At 46.4% G+C, this 21,317-nt stretch overlaps 1 protein-coding gene across 2 annotated transcripts in view; it reads left to right on the plus strand.

Moving 5' to 3' along the window:
- Window positions 1–9,861: 9,861 nt before the first annotated feature.
- The window catches only part of CCDC88C (coiled-coil and HOOK domain protein 88C), a 99,516-nt gene continuing 88,060 nt past the window's right edge, over window positions 9,862–21,317 (plus strand). For both annotated transcript variants that reach the window (XM_086461994.1, XM_086461995.1), the window contains exons 1-3: window positions 9,862–9,921; window positions 10,048–10,148; window positions 18,495–18,603. In XM_086461994.1, coding sequence (XP_086318120.1) covers window positions 9,862–9,921; window positions 10,048–10,148; window positions 18,495–18,603 — 270 coding nt within the window. The remainder of the gene's footprint in view (window positions 9,922–10,047; window positions 10,149–18,494; window positions 18,604–21,317) is intronic.

A 21,317-nucleotide genomic window follows, 5' to 3' on the forward strand; every position in this document is an offset into this window, starting at 1 on the left:
GAGCAGGTTTGCTGCCAGAGACCCCGTGAGGGGGGCTCATGCTGGAGCAGTCGGTTCCTGAAGGACTGTACACCATGAAGGAGGCCCACGTTGGAGCAGTTCATGAAGGACTGAACCCGTGGGAAGACTCACGCTGGAGAAGTCATGGAGGACTGTCTCCTGTGAGGGGGATCCCACATTGGAGCAGGAGAAACATGTGAGGAGTCCTCCCCCTGAGGAGGAAGGAGCGGCAGAAAACAACAGTGTGATTCACTGACCCCAACCCCCATTCCCTGTTTTCCCCCTGTGCCGCTGGGGGGGAGGGAGAAAAATCGGGATCAAAGTTAAGCCCGGGAAAGGAGGGAGGGGTAGGGGGAAGGTGTTTTAAGATTTGATTTTATTTCTCATTACATTACTCCTCTCTGAGTTAATTTGCAATAAATTATATTTTTCCTTTAATCGAGTCTGTTTTGCCCGTGACTGTAAATGCTGAGTGATCTCCCTGTCCTTATCTCAACCCCACAAGCCTGTTGTTATTTTTTTTTTTCCTCTCGTCTCTCCTGTCCAGTTAAGGAGCGGGAGTGATAGAGTGGCTTTGGTGGGCACCTGGCATTTTGGCCAGGGTCAACCCACCACAAAGTGTTTGTCTGTCTTTGGAAGTTTTTATATATGTGTGCTTTTTATAGAGCACCTTTTAAATTTTCTATGTGTTTATATAGCTAGCTGTATCTGTCTGAATATGTAAGCACTATTTCATTGTTGGACCATGTGTTTGGAACCCCAAGTATGGAGATGCATGTATTTTGTTAGACAGGTTGTGTTGTGGAATTTATTTTTTGATACAGTTGTCCATCAGGGCCACACAGATGTTCTGCACAGCAGAGTGAGAATAACCACAGTCCTCACTGTTCACTGTTATGAACAGGACAACAGGTGGAACCTCTTGAGGCTACCCAGCTAGCTGACCTTGGGACTTCTCTCTTGCTCAGTTTGGTGAATAAGATGAGCTTTCTGTATTTGGACATTCAAAAGAAGACCTCCCTGTAGAGTGAGGTGCCTGACACCAGTGTCCTAAGCTAGACTCAAGCCTCTAGGATCTGAACTCCACATGTTTACTATGTTTAATTTTCCTGATTATGTTAATTTTGTAGTAAGGAAAAGCTACATGACATGTTTGCATGCAAATCTATCTTGACAACTCTTTAGCTGAGAGATGTGTGACTGTGGCTACATCGTATGTGATGTGATACCTGAAGGAAATGTCTGTGGTAGCTGTGTAGTTTGTTTGGAGCTATGAGCTGTCTTTTGCAGACTCTTGCTGATGTAAGGGCGCTTGATTGTAACCCCAGGGAAAAACACATTCCTACCTCATAACCTGGAGGCACTAGGTGCTGGCTGAAGTGCCTGATGGCTTTACAGGGGAACACGCTTCAGCCCCTCATCCCTGAGCACAGCTTGGGTCAAGTTCTACCCAAGTCACTGCCCAGGTATCCTTGGCTTTGACACCAAATAACTGTTGCTCTTCTACCTTTTGAGGCAGACTCAAAGAGGTCAAGATGGGAGGGAGACCACTTGTATGGCAGTGGCAGAAGGGAGAAGCGAGGTGCCGGTCTTCGGCTATCCAGCTGCAAGAGGTGAGTCATTTTGATACCTATAGCCATTATCTTCTTTTGATACCCAGGAATAGGACAGACCTTTTCCCAATGCCTCTGTCAAAGTTAGGAATAACCAGAGCATGGAGTTTGACTGTAGACCTGAGAACAGCAGGCTGGTTACAGCATCTCCATCAAAACACAAATCACCTTTGCATCATTGGGCAGTTATGCTAGTCCCTGTGCCATGTGCTGGCAATCTTGTAACAGACTGCAAGACCTCTTGGCTCTTGTCACAAACATCAGAACAACAGCAGAAATTCTGCAGAGAGTTGTGTGTGTGTTTGTATTGATTCTATCATCCCTAATGAGATTACTAGAACTACTCCCATTTTCAGTGTGCCACAAACCACAGTGGATTCTTACAAAATCTCGTTCATCATGCAACTTACCTTCACAGTGAAGCACTGTTACTCAAACTCAGGATTGCTGTTAATTACATCATTTTAAGGAAAAATAAATTAAATACATGCCTAAATATATGGATCCTCTTAAAGGGATCAATTATTTCAGGAATGAAGGCTATCTACTTAGAGTACTGCAAGTGTAGTGACAAATTTCCATAGACTGTGGAAAATGAACTCCTGTACGGAAAGGATCAGCAGGATACTGATGATGAATAAAAGCTAGCCAAGGAAAGCTAGGTGGTTGCCAGAGTGCCCTTAGGAAGCCTCTTGTAGAGCCCTGAAAATAGACAGCTACAGACAGCTGCGATGGCTATTAAAATCCAAAATACCAAAAGGCAGGCGAGATAGGAGATGCCACATTGAGTGTATTATGGCTGAGGGCATAAAACGACTCACCAGAACAGCAAAGCATCTCGCTCTACAAGACCTGAGTTTGTAGTTCACTGACGTCTTTGGGGAGTCCTTACAGTTACCTGCTCCAGATGTAAAAGCAAGCTTCAGCTTGCCTGTCCTTCTCCAGAGCCATACCTGGCGACTGGAGAAACTTTGCAATCTAGATGTGTGATGTCAATAGCTAAAGCATTCACATCACCACCTCATCTATTTCTAGCTTTTATCTAGACATTTGAAAGGTAGTCACCATATCACGATGTAGCCCACCTCTTAGTAACTGGTTGCTTGATAGACCTTTCCCACTGAGCATCGAGGCTTCCTCTACTGCAGTGATAACTCGCTATGGCTGTTTCAGGGTGCTGCTAATATCAAAATGTGTCTGGCAGCTTGCAGTATCCTACCAGCCTTTGTAAAATCGTAGCAAAGCATGGGTAGATGGCTGATGTAGATCAGATACAACATTGTGTACAGTGTAATGAATACGATCACTACAACATGTGCCTGATCTCCTCTCTGTGCTTTTTGGACACCCCAGCTACTACTACATCAAACAGTGAGAGAACTGAGTTATGCTGATTGATAATCTGCCATCAGTGTATGAGGACAGGCAGGAGGCCTGTATAGCCAAGGAAGAGAATGGCTTTCGAACATGGCCTCACCAAAGTACAGTCCTTGTATGCTCTACAGTGAGTTTACAGTCACTACAGGATCTGTGAAGCACCGGTGTTACAATGTAAATAACAATTCTCTCAAGCAGCTGTAACTGAAATCTCACTTCTAAGAGACTGAGCCAAGCCCATGTGATTTAAAGTCAGTTTCTGTTCACGTTGACCTTCTCTAAACAAGATTAAACTTTTATATCACTCAGCTAGAATCAAAGTCGCATTTTGCATTTCAGCACATCAGTGCACATAATACATAAACCACTGATCACCAGTTTTTACCATGCTCTTGTAAACCAGCTATATCTAACCCCTTCTTTGGGGTTATCACTGAACAACCTTAGTTTTGTGCCTTCTATCCCAGCCTTCAAAACTGGAGTCTTTAATTTTATTAGTTCCTCAAAAATATTAAAATTCTTTCTGCATCTGTCTGACTTGCACACAGAAATGGGGTTTGGGGTGCTATTTGAGCAGGGAGATATCTGAGGTAGTGGTCCTAGCCCTGCTGTCCTCTACTTCCCTGCCAAGGCTTTACCCACTTGGAAGTGTTTTCCTTGCACATGAATTTACACTTTTCTTCAACTCTAGCCAGCCCAAGTGTTGTCCCACAAGCAGAGTCCCGTACCCAGTGTGCAAAACGCCAATGTACACACAGAGCCGAGGTATTTTATTTCATTGATGTGCATCAGTGGGTGTCTCTCCCCAGACAGCACACCTGGCCTCAGAGGTTTCCATAATTATACACTTAACTAATACATATTCATCATTATTCCCTTCAGTGATTGGTTCTTTTTCCTCACTTCTAATGCGAATTAGTGCGCAGCCTCTGTCGTCGTCTTCTATTGTCCTTTTTGAGTAGGTGGTATCATTTGGGTAGGTGGTCAATGCATCGATGGTCATGATCTCCCCTTGCCAGAATTACCTTTTGCCTGCTGCTTCTCTAATCTTGCCAGTCCCAAGTGGTTCTTCATGGTTTGCTGACCGAACCACAATTCATCACCCTTTCTGACAGACCCACATTGTCTAATAGCTAGTTCCTAAATCTAGCCTTGAATCACGTCTAGTTACTGTTTCACCAAAATTGGATCAGGACCATACAAAGGACTCTTAGCAGCTTCCTCATTGCTTCAATCATATTTTACATTTCATTAATATTGATGATAACGTAAGTACTTTCCAGAGCCACTTATAAACTCTTTGGTTGTGCTTGCCTGTTATTTTCACCTAGCCCCCAATGTCATCAGGATAGATACCGATACAGTTTTGTACAATTAAAATGCCAGAACAACACTCTGAAGAATGAACAATTCCCTAAAGCATTGGATCATCAAAGTCACATTCTGCTTTTATAAGGACATTTGTTAGTGGTGATTGATAGGAATTGATTCTTATGTTAAATCTTTAACATAACCAGAAGATGTTCCGTTTGATACATTTTAGTTCTTTCTAGACTTCCCTTTTTCCCCTTTAGAGCGGCCAGTAACAGTCCCTAGTGTGGTCCTATTGGTTCTTCTACTTATCTCATGATTCCCAGTTAACACTGCTGGTGTAGTTCTTCTTTTACCTCCTGCCAAAGAGAGAGAAACTGAGGAGCAATCATCTGCCTCTGTTATGTTCTGTGCCTTGATGAGAACCTAAGATTTTGGATAATGTTGCCAAGCCTTTACATATTTATTTTGGTCCTTGCCTCTTTGGTAATCGCCTTCTCAACAGACCAGGCCCTACCGTGCCTTAAAAACCTGCAAGACACCTTCCCCTCTCTGCTGCTGCTTCAAATGACATGTTTCCTGATTTGTTGGACATGCAGTTCCCACACTCCTGTACCTGAGCTCACCGCTTTGGATCACCACCACCAGCCTTTGTTTCTAGTGCCTCCTCAGCTTATGAGTTGAACTTAAATGAATTTGTTTGCTTCTCTCAGGCTCAAGAGCGTTCCTCCACTGCTGTGGCACTCATCTGTTCTCTGAAGGGTTCACGTCAAGGAGGTTACGCCATTGTTCCTGTGTTTGCCTGGGATGTGAGTACTCCTCACTTGCTTTCAAGTTCGTGCAAAGAGCCATAAGCCACTGCTGCCCCTTCAGTCCTCTCCCCATACCTTTTGCTCAGTATTAACTTTATTGTTTGCCTCGTGTATTTTGACTCTGTAAACACAAAACTCAGGTGTTTGTGAGAGATTCTGCCCAAACTCTCTCTCCCTGTATTTTAGATTCTGTACTACGTTAATCTCGTCAGGAGCCTATGCAGCAGGCTTGAACTTCAGCACTGAGTGAACATCCAACCCTCTATCAAAGGTTAATGCTAGGTTTTCCGGGAGTTTCTCTCTGAATGTTTGCTTTCAGATACCAGCCACACAGACTCTGTAAATCACCAGCATCCCCCGCCCCCACACTCAGATTGATCTCTAAGGCACATAAGCAAATACTTCTGGGTTTTTGTTTGTGTTTGGGTAGTTTTGCTTCTTTTTATTTTCATTCAGATTTCTCTAACAGTTTCTTTACCAACTTTATCCAAACAAAATGAACAATATTGAAAACAGCATTTCGGGATTGGATACTGTGAGAAGCAAAGCTATCTTCTGGCCACCTTTTTTTTTTTTTTTTTTTTTTTTTTTTTTTTTTTTTTTTACTGGCACCCGTTGTTTACAGCTCCAAAAGCTATTTAAAGTAAACTCGCTTCATAGCTGAGAAGTTGATTGATGAACAGTAAAGTCATATTTACAAGAAAGCTGCTCAACGACAGTCCCAAGCAAAAAAGGAGTAAAAAGCCCTTTCCTGATTACCATGAGTTTAACTCTTGCATTGTAACCTGGTGAAGTCTGTTATTCCCATCCCTCAGCAACTTACATTAGACAGCAGATGAATGGTGGAGCTTTGTTGACGGTTGTAATCGTTGCTAGGGGACAGTCTGAGGGAGGTGAACCATGCCATTTACAGTCAGCCTGAAGGAACATTTGGAAATGCTTGAGCTTAGAAATTTCCTTCTGTGGTCTGTGTTGCTGGAGTGCTTTTTGACTGTGAAGAGCGCTTTAGAAATACACATGATGATACGGAGGCATTAAACATCCCCGTGTCTTTAGTTGCTTGTACCTTTGCATGTGCATTAAATTGTTCCAGTGCTTCTTTCATAACTATGTTTTTAATTAAAAGCTGACCACGTGCAAATGGTATGAAAAGAAAGGTTTTGCAAATCACATTGAAATTAAAGTTTTCCTCATTTCTTTACTGTAAGAAGCATGATCTCCAAATGCAATTGCCTGTGCATGTCTGGATTTGAACTTTCTTGGACATATTCACAGGCATTCATTTTATTTTGTCTGCTGTGGGAAGGCAGCAGCTTCAGGTACAATCAGAAAAGGGAACTTGACCTGCAGTGGGTAGGTGAGGTTTTACAAGCTCCGTCTTTGGTGAGACGCAAGGTGGGTCAATAAAAGTGCTCATACTAGAAATGCTCACTCACCGTTTGGAGAGAGCAGAGAGGCAGCAGCACACACCTAGCTGGGGTTGACACGTATGACACAGAATTACGGAGGAAAAAAACCCCAACCTGCCCAGTTTGGGGGTCTAACAGGCAGGGTGTGTGCCTTGCCCAAGGCAGGCAGTCTGGCCGCCTGGAGCAGCGCTGTGTGCCCAGGGCTGAGCTTTGCAGGGCTCCAGGGCAAGCCTGGTCTTGTTCCTCTGCGGGTCAGCCGCCTTCACCCCCCGCCGCGCTCCTCTGCGGCCCGCTTGGTGTCTGCGGCCCGGGACCTCAGGGCGAGGGTCGCGTTCTGCCTTTCCCGGCGTGTCCCCTGCCGCCCCTCGCTCTCCAGCTGAGGGCTGTAGACCCCCGCAGCACTTCGATTCCCCTCGCCATGCGTGTTGAGGGGGTTTAACAGTATTTTGCACACTACATCAGTGGTACCTCTTTTCAAAACAAGAAAAATGTTATTTCCTACCGTTGTTTTGCTTTCGGCACCAAAGCGGAGGACTCAGCTGCCCGCGGGGCCGCAGCGACCTGCTCCCGCCCCGGCGCCACCGACAGAGGGCGCCCTGCCCCCGCCCGGGCGGCGGCGTCCACGTCCTCAACGCCGTCCCCGTCCCCCTTCCAACCCCGTCCCCGCTCCAGCCCTGCTACTGTGGCTGCACCCCCAGCACCGCCGTGCCACTGCTGGAGGCCAAATCCTTGCTGCAAGGCGCGCAGCACCCCAGAGCAATGTGCGAGCCTTTGGCACCCGAGAGCGCGTCCGCGGAAGGTCTCCCGGCTAGGAAGTTCGGGTTTTGTAACTGCTCCGCGACGCCCCCCGTTCCCCTGCCTCACCTGGCAGCACCTCGATCGGCCCGTGCCGCCCTGGCTTGGCTTCAGGAGCCCGCCGAGGCACAGTCCTGCACACGAGCCGCATCCGAGTTCTGCGCAGTAGGAAAGCGTTCTTCGGGCTGTGTTCTGTCTTCTCTGCAGCGGACTATGTATTTTATATATATAAAGTTCTTTTTCTTTTGACTCTATTGACTAACACACCCACCCTCTGTAGTAACAGCTTTAAAATTTTATTTAATGAAACCTGTTCACGAAACAGGAGATCATAAGGCTTCAAGAAGTTAAAGTACAGCAGTCCCTCTTTCTGAAGTGCTGAGAAACCCACCGTTGTTCTTTTCTCTCCAGGCCGGGCAGGAGCCGTGACGCCCAGAAGCACACTTATGCCTCCTTCCAGCTGCACCAGACCGTTTCCTTGCAAACCTTCCTTCTTTCCAGGTTCGGAAACGCTGGGACTCCATGGCCCGCACAATAAAGGGTTAATTTAGCCATTGGTCCCCTCCTGGCACATCCTCTCAAGAAACTTAGAGTGGAACAGCTCGTCAGCCCGCGGCAGGTCGCTGGGGCCGGGTCCGGCTGGCAGCCAGGATTTCCCCTTCCTCGCTCTGCAGGTTCGAGGACCAAAAATCAATCGCGTGCCTTCAACAGCACGTTTACCAGGTAATTTAGGGCCGTTCCCGTGTAATAATGGGATCCATCCAGATGGAAATACCCAGGCTGAGGCTTAGGCTACCTCTATATTTCTTCGGCGAGACTGCAGAGCCCCCCGCTGGGGCCGGGGAGCCCCTCCCGCAGGGTGGCGGGGGCCCCCTCTCTGCCCGGGGAAGGCCTGTCGGCAGCAAACGCCGGCTCGGACCTCGCTAAGGCCCGTGACCGAGCTGTCCAGCGGCACGGGGCCCGGGCCGCTGCAGGGCTGCCCGGCCGGGAGAAGGATCCTGGCGGAGCGGGCCGCTACAGCCTGTTCGCCGCGAAAGCCCGAGCCGGTCGCCGGGTAACCGGTGGCGGACTGCTGCGGTCGCTCAGGCACAGCAACAGGTGTCCCCCGCCTCCCTTCCGAAAACACGCGTGGAAGAGTAAGTGGTTAGTGATAAGCAGAAGTTCAGACGGGGTTTGCCCGGCCTGTGAGATCCAGAGCACGTTTTGCGAGTGCGGTACGATCAAACAAGGAACACGCAGAACGCACCAAGCAGCGGCTGATGCGAAGGCTGAGGAATACCGGAGGGAGCAGACTACGGCTGTGAAAAGATGAGCGAGCTGCCACCGCGAGTGCTCGCAAAGCCAGACCCCGCTGAGCTACGGCACGTAATTTAACTCGTAAGGCTGAACCACTACACTTCCCCCAAATCTGAGACTGGGTTAAATAGAGCTGCAGTCGTCCAGACTACCTGGATTTTTGTGTTTTTTCCCCTAGCTAAAGACAGAGTAAATTCTGCCGCCGCAGGACAGTAGCTCGGAGCCGCTGGGTTCGCGGTGGCCGGGCCGTGGCGGTACCGCGGGCGGCCGTCACGGACCGCGCACCCCCGCCCCGGGGCCGCGCCGGTCCCGCACGGAGCCGGCCCCCACCGCCGGCCCCGGCCCCTTCGGTCCGCGGCACCACCCGCGATGGAGAGGCTTCAAACGGCGCGTTAGCGTCCTGCTCCCCGGCGGGGGTGGGCACAGCGCCCTGCAGCTCCGAGCAACGGATGCAGGTACCGCCGACCCTCGCCGCAGGGCCCCGCATCCCCCCGGTTCAAACGCGGGAACGAGGCCGCCCTCGTCCCTCTCGCACGCTCTGGGCCGAGGGATCCCGCCGCCGCGGGGGCGGGGCGGCCGCTCCCAGGAGGCGCAACGGGCGGGCGACGCCGGACCGGGCAGCGCGCCCCGGGGAAACCGCCGGCAGCTCGCCCCGGCTTCTCACCGCGGACCGCCCCCGCCCGCCCCCTCCCCCAGCGGCCGCCCAGGGGCGGCGCCGACCCTCTCCGCGCCTCTCATTCGCGGCGGGTCGTGCCTGTCACGGCTCTGCTGCGGGCCGGGTCTAATTGCCGGGGCGAGGGCGCGCCCCGCCACAGGTAGCGCCGCGGCGGCGGCCGGAGCGGGGCTGGGGATTTGCAGGGTCGCGCCGCCTCTCGGAGCTGCCGGGGCTGCCCCGCGCCTCTTCTCCCGGCCTCGGAGGAGTTCGCCGTGGGCGCCTGTCCCCCTTGGTCCCCCTGTCCCAGCGCGGCTCCCTCCTACCCGGGCAGCCCCTCCTGTGGCTGCGCGGCGAACTCGGCAGGGGAAGACTGGCCTGTTGCTGCTGGAGGAGGGACCGCAGCGGCGGCGAGCGGCCCGGCGTCTCCCCCGGCGCGGGGGGGGTGGGGGAGCGATGAGCCGCGCATTGTTTCCCCTGTAGGCAGCGCCCGGCGGGCAGCGGGGCGGCGGGCCATGGGCTCCGCGCCTTTGTCTCCCGAGTGAGCCGGCCCCGCTCCCGCAGCCTCCCGCCGCCGCCAGCCGGGCCCCGGCGACATGGACGTGACCGTCTCCGAGCTCCTGGAGCTCTTCCTGCAGAGCCCCTTGGTGACTTGGGTGAGCAGAGAGGGGCGGCGGGGAGCGGGGGAGGCTGCGGCTGGGCGGCCCCGGCCCAGCGGGGGCTTGGGGGGCGGCTGGGCCCTCCTGCCGTCCCCCCAACCCCGCCGTCCTTCCTCCCGGCAGGTAAAAACCTTCGGGGCCCTGGGGAGCGGGGACGAGGACAACCTCGGCGTCTACATGGACCTGGTGGATGGCGTCGTCCTGAACAAAATTATGCTGCAAATGTGAGTGGTCTCCCGGGGCGGGGGGGGGGTGGTGGTGGTGGTGGTTGGGGTGGTAACCCCGCGCTGAACGGGGCCGGGCGCGCCCGGGGGGCTGCAGCGGGAGAGCGGCCTCCCCGGTGCGGCGTACCCCCCGCCACCGGGCAGCGGGCTGGCTGGAAGGGTTGCATGTAGGGTGAAGGCACCGGGTTTGTGTTTGTGTTTTTTTTTTTTTTTTTTTTTTTTTTTTTTTTTCTCCTTTTGGTTGCTCTTTGAAGTTAAGGAAAACAAAGGAAAAAAAAATCCCGAACGAATCCAGTTCTATAAAATCTGCTTTAACACTTTTCTAGGGTTTTTTTGGGTGGTACATGTGTGTTGCGCTTTTTTTTTTTTTGTCCCAAGCAGTTACTTTTTGTTAGTTGTTCGTATATGCTGTAGGGGAAGGTATATGGCAGTACAAATAAGGAAATGAAAGTACTTTATCATGTGAAGCTTCGCGGGGAGGATTTCATCTGAAGTGTGTCTACTCTTGTGTAAACTTCGATATTAAATACGTAATTTAAAGAAAAAGCCCCAACTTCAGTGGTGCCTCTTTCGGACACCACTGTAAGGATACGTCTTGAGACTTTTTAAGTAGGTTGAAAGAGCAAACACTGAAAATACTGTAACATTGAAGTGAATTGTTGATAGAACTTCTATGTTTTTTCAACCACGTCTTTTCCTGTTGCTGGTTCGCTGCATGCAGATCCTGACTGTTTTTTATCCTCTCTGTATTTGCTTTTAAATATTCTGAAATGTGTCTCTTAAAGAGTCTCTAGGGAGAAGTATTTGACTTTAGGGGAGGAGACTTTGGAAGTAGCTCAATTTTGGCACTGCACTCTTAAGTGGAGTCGATTGAAGCTTGACCAGTGATTTGCAATGTTAAGCCAAGTCCAAGAACTTAAATGAAGAATTTGTATTAGAATCTTAAAGTTAAATTCTTGAAAAGTAACTTAAAAAGTCTGACAACCCATGCCCCACCCACTCAAGTTGGCAGATTTTGTTATCTTTTGGTACCTGGCAGCTCCATCTGAAAAGATAATCAAATTGTCTACTGGTGTGATGTTACTAACAGTGGAAACTCTGAACTGGAACTTAGTGAAGCTGGTGAAAATTCATGATTCAGAACAGAATCCAGATCAATCAGCCCACTTGGGAATAACAAACTAGTGGTATAAAACAGCTGGGATGGAAACCTGATATAAAGAGAAGACATAATTTCTAGCATTCCTCAAGGAGTAATTATACTTTAAAAAAAGAGCTTTCTGCAAATTAGAGCCTTGAGTATGAACGTTCAGGTCCAGACTTGTAGTTTTCAGAGATGTGGGAAATTGGATTTTGGTTTACAACCATTGTGTTTGGCATGGAGATGACCAACTAAACTGTCAAGCAACAGCAACAGTTGAGTCCGCTGCAGGTTTAGCTAACTAAACTATCACTGTTATCTGATATGTGAAAGAATCTTATTATTTCAAAACAAGAATTAACTTAATACTGCAATTTTGTTGTTAAATAGGTTGAACTTGCATGCTTTTGAATAACTGTGGCATTCTTACAAGTGACTTACTGTAGAAATGCTTTATCAGATGGTGTATGAAACTTTTAACTATTTTATAGCTGGCTGTTAAAATCCATCTAAAGAGACATAAAATCGTTAACGCCTATGGAGCAACTTAACAGTGCTCTGGGGACGAGGAGTGAATGATAAGATCTCATTGAAAGAAGGAAGATAAGTGCATAGGCCGAGTGCAGTGACACTGGTTGGCATTTTGTGGAGTACCATGCATTTGTGAGAAGTGCCCTGGCATGTTTACTTGCCTTAAGCAGTCAGGGAAATAAGTTTGTTTTTTCTGAAAAACATCTCTGCCAGCAGTGTCCCAGAAAGTGTAAGTGGGGGAAGCGCAAGCAGTGTGGAGTAGGAAACTGTTCCATTCTATGAAATCAGGGCTTTTTTCTCCTTTTTAGGCAGCTTTGGCAGTGCTTCTAATGGTGTCTAAGGAGCTTGAAACCAAGAGCTTTCTACCAAGAGCCCAAAACTGTTTAACTTAGAAAGGATCACGGTTGTCTTTATGTGTCCCAACCCAGCGAGGTGCTGACTATGACCTTCATTTTTTCCTCATTTCAGCTTTAGAAATTGCAATGCAAAGCTTTCAGAATAGAAAAATAAATCCCTTTTTTACAATGCTTGCTCATCAGTTTTTCATGTCCTGGTCCCTGAAGATGCTTGGCTTGAGATTTCTTCCTGCTGAAATTGTATGAATGGGGGCCTTTGATAAATCCACTAGAATTTGATATGCCGTGCTGTGATAGTGTTGATTGCCTGAAAGCATGAGTGCATGCATGCATGCACACACATGCAGGGAGTAGGGGGGAGCAGAGTGAAGGAGCTGTCTCCTCACTCGTGTGTTACTTCACTTTTAGGTTTTTTAGGTGAAATACCCTGCTCGCCTGTTTTCTGGAACATAAATAACACAGGCACGTGAACTTGCATCTAAACACCAGGTATGATGCAGTACTTTGCTGCAGATCAACAGATTTCTTTTGGTGAAGATTTCAAAAGCCAAGTTCTTGGGAATTTCATTATTAAAAATAAAACATTTTTGTCCTGCAGCTAAGCAGATTAAGTTTAATTCATGGCCAAAAAGACAGGTGGATCTGTGAAGAAATCCAGATATACCTGTTGAGTGGAGACTGAGTGAAACTAAGGCTGTAGCTGTTTCAGGTGTGAGTGGGTTGTACGAGTGTAGTCAGCCTCTAGTTCCTGTTGTAATAGGTTGGATTTTGCCCAAATGTTGTCTGGCAACTTAGAGTGGGTGGAGAAGATCCCAACTGCTTGAGGTTATGGTGTCAGTGGTTTTTTTAGACAGTGGGTTTGTATCAGCAAGGCAGCTGTGTCACCAGAAAGAGATGTGCCATCTATCGCTTTCCCTGCCTGCTGGGTCCCTGCTGGCTGCATGACAGGAGGTGAAAATGAGGCTGTGCCTTGGCTCCATCCTCTCCAGAAGTGAACTGCCCCCAGGAATGCTAGCCCTGACTGAAATGTGGTTTGCTCAGGTACACCAACTGTAGCCACGGCGCAAGGGCGGAGGAAGGGAACCCGGCCTGGGCTTAAGCAGATTCTGGCCACAGCGTGTTCAGAACCAGGTGCTGGGCTTTGATGGTGATCCCTTTGCTTACTGGCCCTAACAAAGCAAGACCCTTTTTAGAAGAGAGTTGGGGATTGCTTAGTGTTCTCAGTAGTGGTGCCTAGCTGCTTAATGAGTTAAATCTAATAGGAAGAGACAGGCAGCAGCGTTTGGATTCCCCGCTTACATTTGAAAACAAGACAAATGTTTGTTTTTTTTCCAAGTCATTTTGCTGTGAATGAGTGTTTCCTTTCCCTGTGTTCTGTCCAAGTGTATACCCCAACCTGATCATGCGTGAAGGACACCAGTTTTGCAGATTTACAGTACTAGCTGAATGTTCTGCATACAAAAATGTTTGTTAATCTTCAAAGTGGAAGTTCTGTGTCCGGAGCTTCTGTGTTTCTGGTGGATTTGTGTGTATCAGGTTAATGAGCTTCTCTGTGGGCAAATTTTAAAGAACCTTTTTCAGATAGTTGTTTGTCACTTCCTGGTATGAAACTAGCACGTGGTGATGCTGCATAGACTGCCTTCAGTGTTGTAGTTGCAGCTGTGGCATAGTACCTGCAAGCGTAAGCAAATATTTGCCCTGTTTTAACTTCTTACTGAAAGTTTTATTTGGGAAATGGTGTGGGGGTTTTACACATGCAGGCACGTAAGCACAGAAGTGTTTTCATACTGAATTGTTCTAATTCTTCTAACTGATAGTAGACTCCACTTTTCTGTTATAACATTTAGTGAACAGCAGTGTGTATTAGGAGTACAGCTGATAAAACTACTTGCATAAAACCAGCAAAATAAAAATGCACAATAATAGTTTTTTCCATTTCAATTGCTGCTCTCATGTTTTGTGGTACTGGCAGTTTGTCGTCTTTAATTTAGATCATGTGACAGGAACAGCCATGTTATGAGTGCCCGCTACTTGTGGTTTGTAGCAAATGGCATGAATACCGGAAGGTTGAAGATATGCATCAGTTTAATTTTAAATCTTATTTAGAGGTGCATTTTTCTACCATTTTCCAGGCTATTTAGAAGCAGTGCCAGCCTTAGTGGCATCATTCCACTTGATGGTAGAGGAAGAAGTTGGATGATAGGAGAGTTAGACTGATCCAAGGGTGGTGTATTTTCGGTTAGCGAGTTGCCTGTGGAGTGTTGTGGGACGCTGGGCACAGCCGGTTCCTTCTGGCATCTCGTAACCCTTGGGCCCAGCTTGTGGGCTTGCCCATTACATGTCAAAATGACTTGTCAGAAATTGCTCAAGTGGGATTGTCATTCTGAATTTTAAAAATGAAATATTTTTTTGTTACTTTTATTTTATGGTGGCTTAAGGGGTTGCATCTTCAAGCACTTGTTCTGCCGGCCTCACGCCCACTGAACTTGTCACTTGGCCTCTGTCTCTTGGCTCTTCCTTTCCTCTGTGCCCCTGTAAGAGTCATGAAGATGTACAAACTGGAGGATGACTTTAAAATGTTTGTGTGTATAGTGAGGTTTGAGACTTCCCTTGTGTTTATTTGGCTTGCGTGCTTTTTCCTGGTTGAAGTACCTCCCTCAGTCATGCCACCTCAGTCTTACTGAGATAACACTTTTTGATCTCAAGGAGTAGGTGTTTTTTTTAAAAAAGAGCATTGTAGTTTTTCTTACATTTGGGTGTAAGGGAAAGACGAAACATCAAAGTACTGAAAAAGCATCTTGTTGAGGTTGTGTTCAGGGGTTTTTCAGATACGTTCAGACAGGAATTTGTTTAGGTTATCTGGTTAGTGTTGCAAAAAAATATCTTTTTAATTCTCAGTATGATCCTTGGAAAGAGTTTCTTTCTGTAAAAATCTTCGTAAGCAAGTTTCACCAACCAAACAGGTGCTGTAATGTGCAGGCTGTGCTACCAACAGCACTGCTTTCTTCGGGGCAGAAATGTCTTTAAGCACAGAATCTGCCCCTTATGGTGCAATTTTACCTGGGTGCTTTTTTTTCCCCTTGAGGACTCTGCTTCCCCTCCCTGCTTTTCCCTGCTGCAGGCCGGGCTGTCCGGGCCGTGGTGTTTTGAGAACCGCGATCTCTCTAGGTTTTTAGCCTCTTTCTTTCACTTCTCCCGGGACCGGTAAGCGCATGTGGCCGTGGGTTCCCGGGCAGCTTGCTCCTTCCCGGGCAGCCTCGGGGTCTTGCCCCGTTCCCTGCGGCGGGGCCTGCCTGCCCCTGGGCTGCTCTCTGCTCCCTTTGGAGGGGAGGCGGCGGGTGGGTCCGGGCCCGCTCCCCCTCCCCCGGCAGCAGGCCCGTTTGCTGCCTCTCCTGGCTCCTCTGGCTCGCCCGGTCCGTGTCCCCCGAGATGTCTGGGGAGCCGGGTGGGTGACGTGGAGGGGGCAGCAGCAGCCGGAGGGGTCTGGCTAACCTCGCATAATATGATACGGTTATTCTAGGCAGGAGGTCTCACGCAGAAAATGTTTGAAAAATGCCACAAATGTATTCTTTCTGAATAAACACATGCCTTGAACCCTTGGTTCTTGTAAGTGTTCTTCATGCTTATTAGGTCAAAAGATGTTTTGTCAGCTCAACTGGATAAAACTGAGCTTACCTGCTAAATGGGAAGAATAAATCTGTTTGGGGTTGGTTTTTTTGGGGAACCTCCCACTGCCTCCAAGAGCAACTTTCTGCAGCTCCTTCAAGTTCTTGGCTGTGGATCGAGGACAGCTGCAGTCAGTACTCAAGCTTATCTGAGCCAGGATTAAGAAAAATATAGTAACAGATGAAGAAGTGGGGTATTGCTTGCTGAGGAGTTTAGTTTTCCCTGTGTAGACAGTAAGCGCTGTGGTAGTTCGAAATGTAGACTGTGCTGGCCTTTCACATCTTGTGCAAAGTGTCCACTCTGACGTGAGCTGAGGTGCTGGATGAAGTTCGTTACACAACATACTCAGAAATCCAAACCATGTTTTTTTTTCAAGCTACATTCTGTTTTCTGAAAAGTTTTTAACTTCGTTGTCTGTGAGAAGGAGGCGGCGGGGGCAGGACTGCGAGAGTGACACTGTGTGCTGCAGCTTGGCTGCAGGTTAAGAGGACCCTGAGATCAGCGGCATTAAGGGCTGTTGTGGCAACCAATTACACTGGATAAAAGCTCCAGAACTGCTTCTGAGGGCCTGGGCCTGCCAATGCTTATGTTCTTGTAACAGACAACTAACTCCATGATGCCAAAAGATGAGCGGGTCTTGTCTTGGAAGGAGGAGTTGTTCTGTGTCTTAAGTGCTTCTGAAAATCTCATCCAAGTTCTGCAGTTCCACTGCCTACAGCTGTTGAAGAAACTGCCTCTCCTTTGCTGTGGTCAGTGCATTTTGTGGATTTTTGCCCTGTTTTGTGCAGTTTTGGCAAGGGTCACGGAGTGTTGCTCCACTATACAGTCAAAGCTTTCTCTTCCTGGCCATAGACATGGGTCTCTGCCAGACAGTGGCACAGCAGAGTACTGCCTACATGAGCTTTCACGTGGAAATGAGAACTGTGGGCTGACCCTTCTAATTTGCCAGCTTCTCTTTACTGCGTGTTTCTTCCCATCCCCAGCTTCCTGGTTTGTTGTTGTGACCTTGCCTGAAAAGGCTAAGCATCCAGCTTCCTTCAGGATCTGGCATCTGCTCAGTGCTGGAGGCAAGGGACTCTCCGAGTTCAAACCCAGGTGCCATTTATGCTTCTCCAACTTGCTGGGCTGCTGAAGACCTGTACTGTCAAACTGTATGGGTATGGCTTCTGCACTCCTGTATCTGAGCATCAGTGAAGTGGAATGCTTATTACAGATTTTACTGTAAAAGCTTGTTACAGTTGCTTCTCTTTGTTCTCTTTTATTCATGCTTATTACAGTGCCACTCAGTGTACAAAATCCTTTGCTGCTGTAAAGGCTGTGTAGGGTCTTGCTAGTTTATGCCAGTGGCAGTTTTGGTCATCTGTGCTTCCGTTCGCTTGAACCCTCGTACATAAATACCGTGTCTGATGTTATCTGTGGCCAAGGCAGTTTTCTCTCATTTTTGGAATATCTATGTATACTGTTACATTTATCCATATAGCACTGCTTTCACTAGAGAGGTTCTTAGGGATGGTTGTGCATTTAAAAAAAAAAATAAAAAGAGAAAAAAGCTCTTTGACATACTTATGTAAAGTTTGGCAGATATATTTTTAAAATAAATATTGGATGAGTTCCTCTTTTATTTCCTTGTCAACGCCTAAGTTCAATATTTGGCCCTGGAAGAGTTGTGAATGGCTTAATTAACAGCCAAAGCAGAGCTCTGGGAGGCAGGTGTTTGGATTGTGTAGGAGTTTGCTGATAAGAGTCTTTGTTAGAGGGGAAATGCAAGGCTTTGATCTATGCTATTGGCAGATAAAGGTTTTCAGGTTCTTTTTTTTTTTTTTTTTTTTGTTGCAAGGTGTTAGGTTGTACGCAGAGAATCTGAAGGTGCGCATTCATATTAAATTATTTGCAGCTTTTTTGCTGTGTTTTTTATTTGAGAAATAAAATTGCTTCAGGTACAATTTTGATTTACTACCTTTAAAATGAAAAAAACTTTACTCTGCTTTCCCTAAAAAAAAATCTTTCTAGCAACTTTTTTCCTGTCTTGCTTATATCTCTACCTGTGTTTATATTTTGTTTGTATCTTGAAGCCAAATAGAATTAGAGCCCAGTAGAGCTGTTTTTTGTGACACAGTGGGTGTATGAGAGAGATCTAGTTAGATGATACGGATATAATGAAAGTGTAGTGCTCATTTTTTCCCTTCACTGTATAATACATCTGGGTTTTGCAGTTCGCACAGTGATCGTTGATCAAGTGTTAACATCCTCCTCTTCCCATAACACTCCAAAGCCAAGGAAGGCATGGTAGTCTTTCCTAGGCTTCCCTTTATTTGAGTAAGATAAACCCTGTGTTATCAGAGACTGCTTTGATGTAGTGTGCACAAACTAAATATGCTCTTTTCTTTGGAGAAATATAAATAAGGAGGGAAGCTGCCCTGAATTGCTGTGTGAGTTAACCTAAAGTAGGTTACTGTGTGGCACGCAGGAAGATTTCCAACTTATACATAGGTGCAAAGGTAATGAACTTATTCTAACAATATATATGTATCTTGTATAATTACGTCAGCATGTTTAATAGGTAGATTTTTAAGGGTTTTCCTAATGGTGCATTATTGAGATGCTGAGTCTTAGCACTGAGTAAACTATAATACTTTTTTCTTTCTTTAATAGAGATCCTCGACCAACCAACCAGCGTGTCAACAAGCATGTAAATAATGACACCTATCTTCGGGTTCAAAACCTGACCATCTTAGTCAGAAACATTAAGACTTACTATCAGGTGAGATTTCTGCTTTCTGCTCATTGATCTGTGGTGATTGCTATAAAGTTTCAGTGAGTGTGGGGGCTGATGGCATAAGAAGCAGCTTGCTACAGGAAGTGGAGAGGAAAATGTGTTTGTGCAAAAGTAGTTTCAGCCATGCTTTTCTTTACGGCCCGAGGCTCCTTCCCTGCCATCCTCTTTTTTTTTTTTTTTAAGAAGAAGTTGTGCTCAAAGGGTGTGATGGCACTTGGAGATACACGTAGTAAAAAGGCTTTTGTGGTGGGGTTGTGAGGTGTGTATGTGAAGGGGTTTGCTGAAATTGGAATAATGTTTTTTTGGTATAAAACTGATTTAAAACAAGTAACCTTCTCTTAAAGGGGTTGCCAGCAAATAAATCATTATATTTAGTGCTAAGTCGTGTCTTTAATGCTGGAATATAAATCTCAGTTTGATACTATTGCTTAGGAAAAATAAATTTGTGCTTATCTTGAAGGCTTCTTATTTTGTGTACCTGTTGTTAGGTGTTAAAGCAGTTGATTGTTCTGAACTCCTTCTCTAAGAGATTTAAGTGCGCTTCTCAGACAACATCCTTGAACTGACAGTCAGTGTTCCGCTGCTGTAATAGGGCTCACCTAAAACCAGGGTGGTGACAGCTGAGCACTTTTACAGACTTAGATACGTGTTGGATGCTGCTGGAATGCCATTGGAGTGAATTCGGTTACTCTAAATAGAATTTCTGTATACATGCTGTTGTGTATACTAAGGCTCCTTAGTGAGAGGGGTAACTGTTCTACTGTTTCCTTTTACACGCCTTGTGCCAGATTTGAATGCTGTGCAGTACAAACCAGGCTGAAACCACTGAGGACTCTTAAAATGCTCCTCTGCGTGTGTGTCTCAATCATATAATGGACAAAACAAATATACTGTAGGAGTTGATGTCAGTGTGCTCATCCTGAATGCTTCATCTTTTCTGTATGTATAGAAGAAACTGTCTGTTGACTTTGTCCTCAAAGTACAGAAGAGATGTAATACTTAACTACAGTAGTGCCTTTTGATGCCTTACTCTTCTAGAGCTTGCTACTGCCATTTCATGTTACTGTCACTACTCTGCTTCTGGACTTGCTTAGGGAAGCCTAAAAGAGAGACACTTCTGAAAAAGTCTGATGGGGTGGATGACTCATCTGGGCAAGTTGCAGTGGCCTGCTAGAAGAATTAAGTGTGTAACTCAGGACTGAGATGAAGTAGGAGGGTATTGTGTATTTCTGAAGGCAGCTGACCCATGTCTCGATTGTTGAGAACTGGAGATGCTGATGCAATGTGATGTCATTCCTGAAACTTGTGATTTCTAGGGGGAAATTCCATTTGATCATAACAAGAGGATGAAGGGTTTTTTGTTTGTTACCCACTGGACAGCGTAAATGTGTATAGAGTCTACAAGCAAAACTGACCGTGTTTAAGGACAGGAACAGGACTAGTGTTTCTCCCTCTCTCCTCACCTCCACAAGCTTTACAATTTGAGAGTCTGGTCCTTGAGTTGTTGAAACTCTAAAGCTTATTATTCATGCGAGTTCTCTGTCTTGGAGCTGATAATCTGACCTCTTTTAAGAGTACCTGGGGAGAGATATCAGAGTCAGGAAAAAAGAAAAGTGATTCAGAATCATGTGATATGTTGCATAGTGTTTTGTTGACCTAGCTGTTGAACTGTGAAATCATACTCCAATAAAGCTAGCAACAACTAAAATAGGTTAAGACGCAGAATTTTCATTGGGAAGCAATAATTGAGGCTTACAGTAGCAGGCATAACAGTGATGTTCCTGTTGTAGTTCATAAATTAAGAAACTTGCTGCCTGAAGACTATATATACTGTACGTAAACAAAGCAGTTGAATGCTAATTGTTTGCATTTCATCCTGAAAATGTGTAATTACAACAAAGCTTAAAATAAAACCACATTTCTTTGTGATAACATTATATAAGAAACTTATTTGTCCTTGTCGCAATCACATCTTCAGTGCAAAAAAAGGTCTCTGTGCTAGTCTGAGATTCCCTTTCGTGTGGTGGTGCTCAGCCTTCAACTTTCCATAGTCTGGGAGGAGTTAAGGCCATCTCTGCTGTAACAGAGCTCTGTGTGTGATTGTTAGTATATCCAGAGTATAACACTGTGTCTGTACTAATGTCTCTGTTAGATATTTGGAGGGTTTCTTGTGTTTTAGGATCTGATATAAGTAGTTTTTGCTAGTTTTTTTCAGCATGAAACTAAATGAATGCTTTGGAATATATTAAATACTGTTAGGCCTCTTCTGAATGGTAGAGGTTTTTTTTTAATAGATTGAAGTTGTGGGCATTGTTTGATGAAGTAGTATTAATACATTAGCTTAAGTTAAAATGAGGGTAGTGTCTCACTGACTGAAAACATGCAAACAAATTTTGTTGCAGACTGGAGGGGGGCGGGGAGGGGGAATTCCTGACAAACAATAGGGACATGAGTTTACTGCTTCCTCAAGAGAAACAAAAGCTCTAAAAAGGCAGTGTGGACTTGACATTTTACATTCCCTTTCACTTCATGGACCCATGTCAAGTTTATGGCTGTTACTGAATTTGATAGACCAGGTCTCCTAGAATGAGGAAAATGCTTTATTGAAGGACATTGGTAGTACAAAAGAATACTTGCCCCTCTGCAGTGGGCAGGAAGTGACCAAGAATATGATGTGAATTCATGGTACTGTAAACTGT

The sequence above is a fragment of the Leptosomus discolor genome, chromosome 3 (assembly GCF_034619465.1).
Source record: "Leptosomus discolor isolate bLepDis1 chromosome 3, bLepDis1.hap2, whole genome shotgun sequence".
Classification (NCBI taxonomy): Eukaryota; Metazoa; Chordata; class Aves; order Leptosomiformes; family Leptosomidae; genus Leptosomus; species Leptosomus discolor.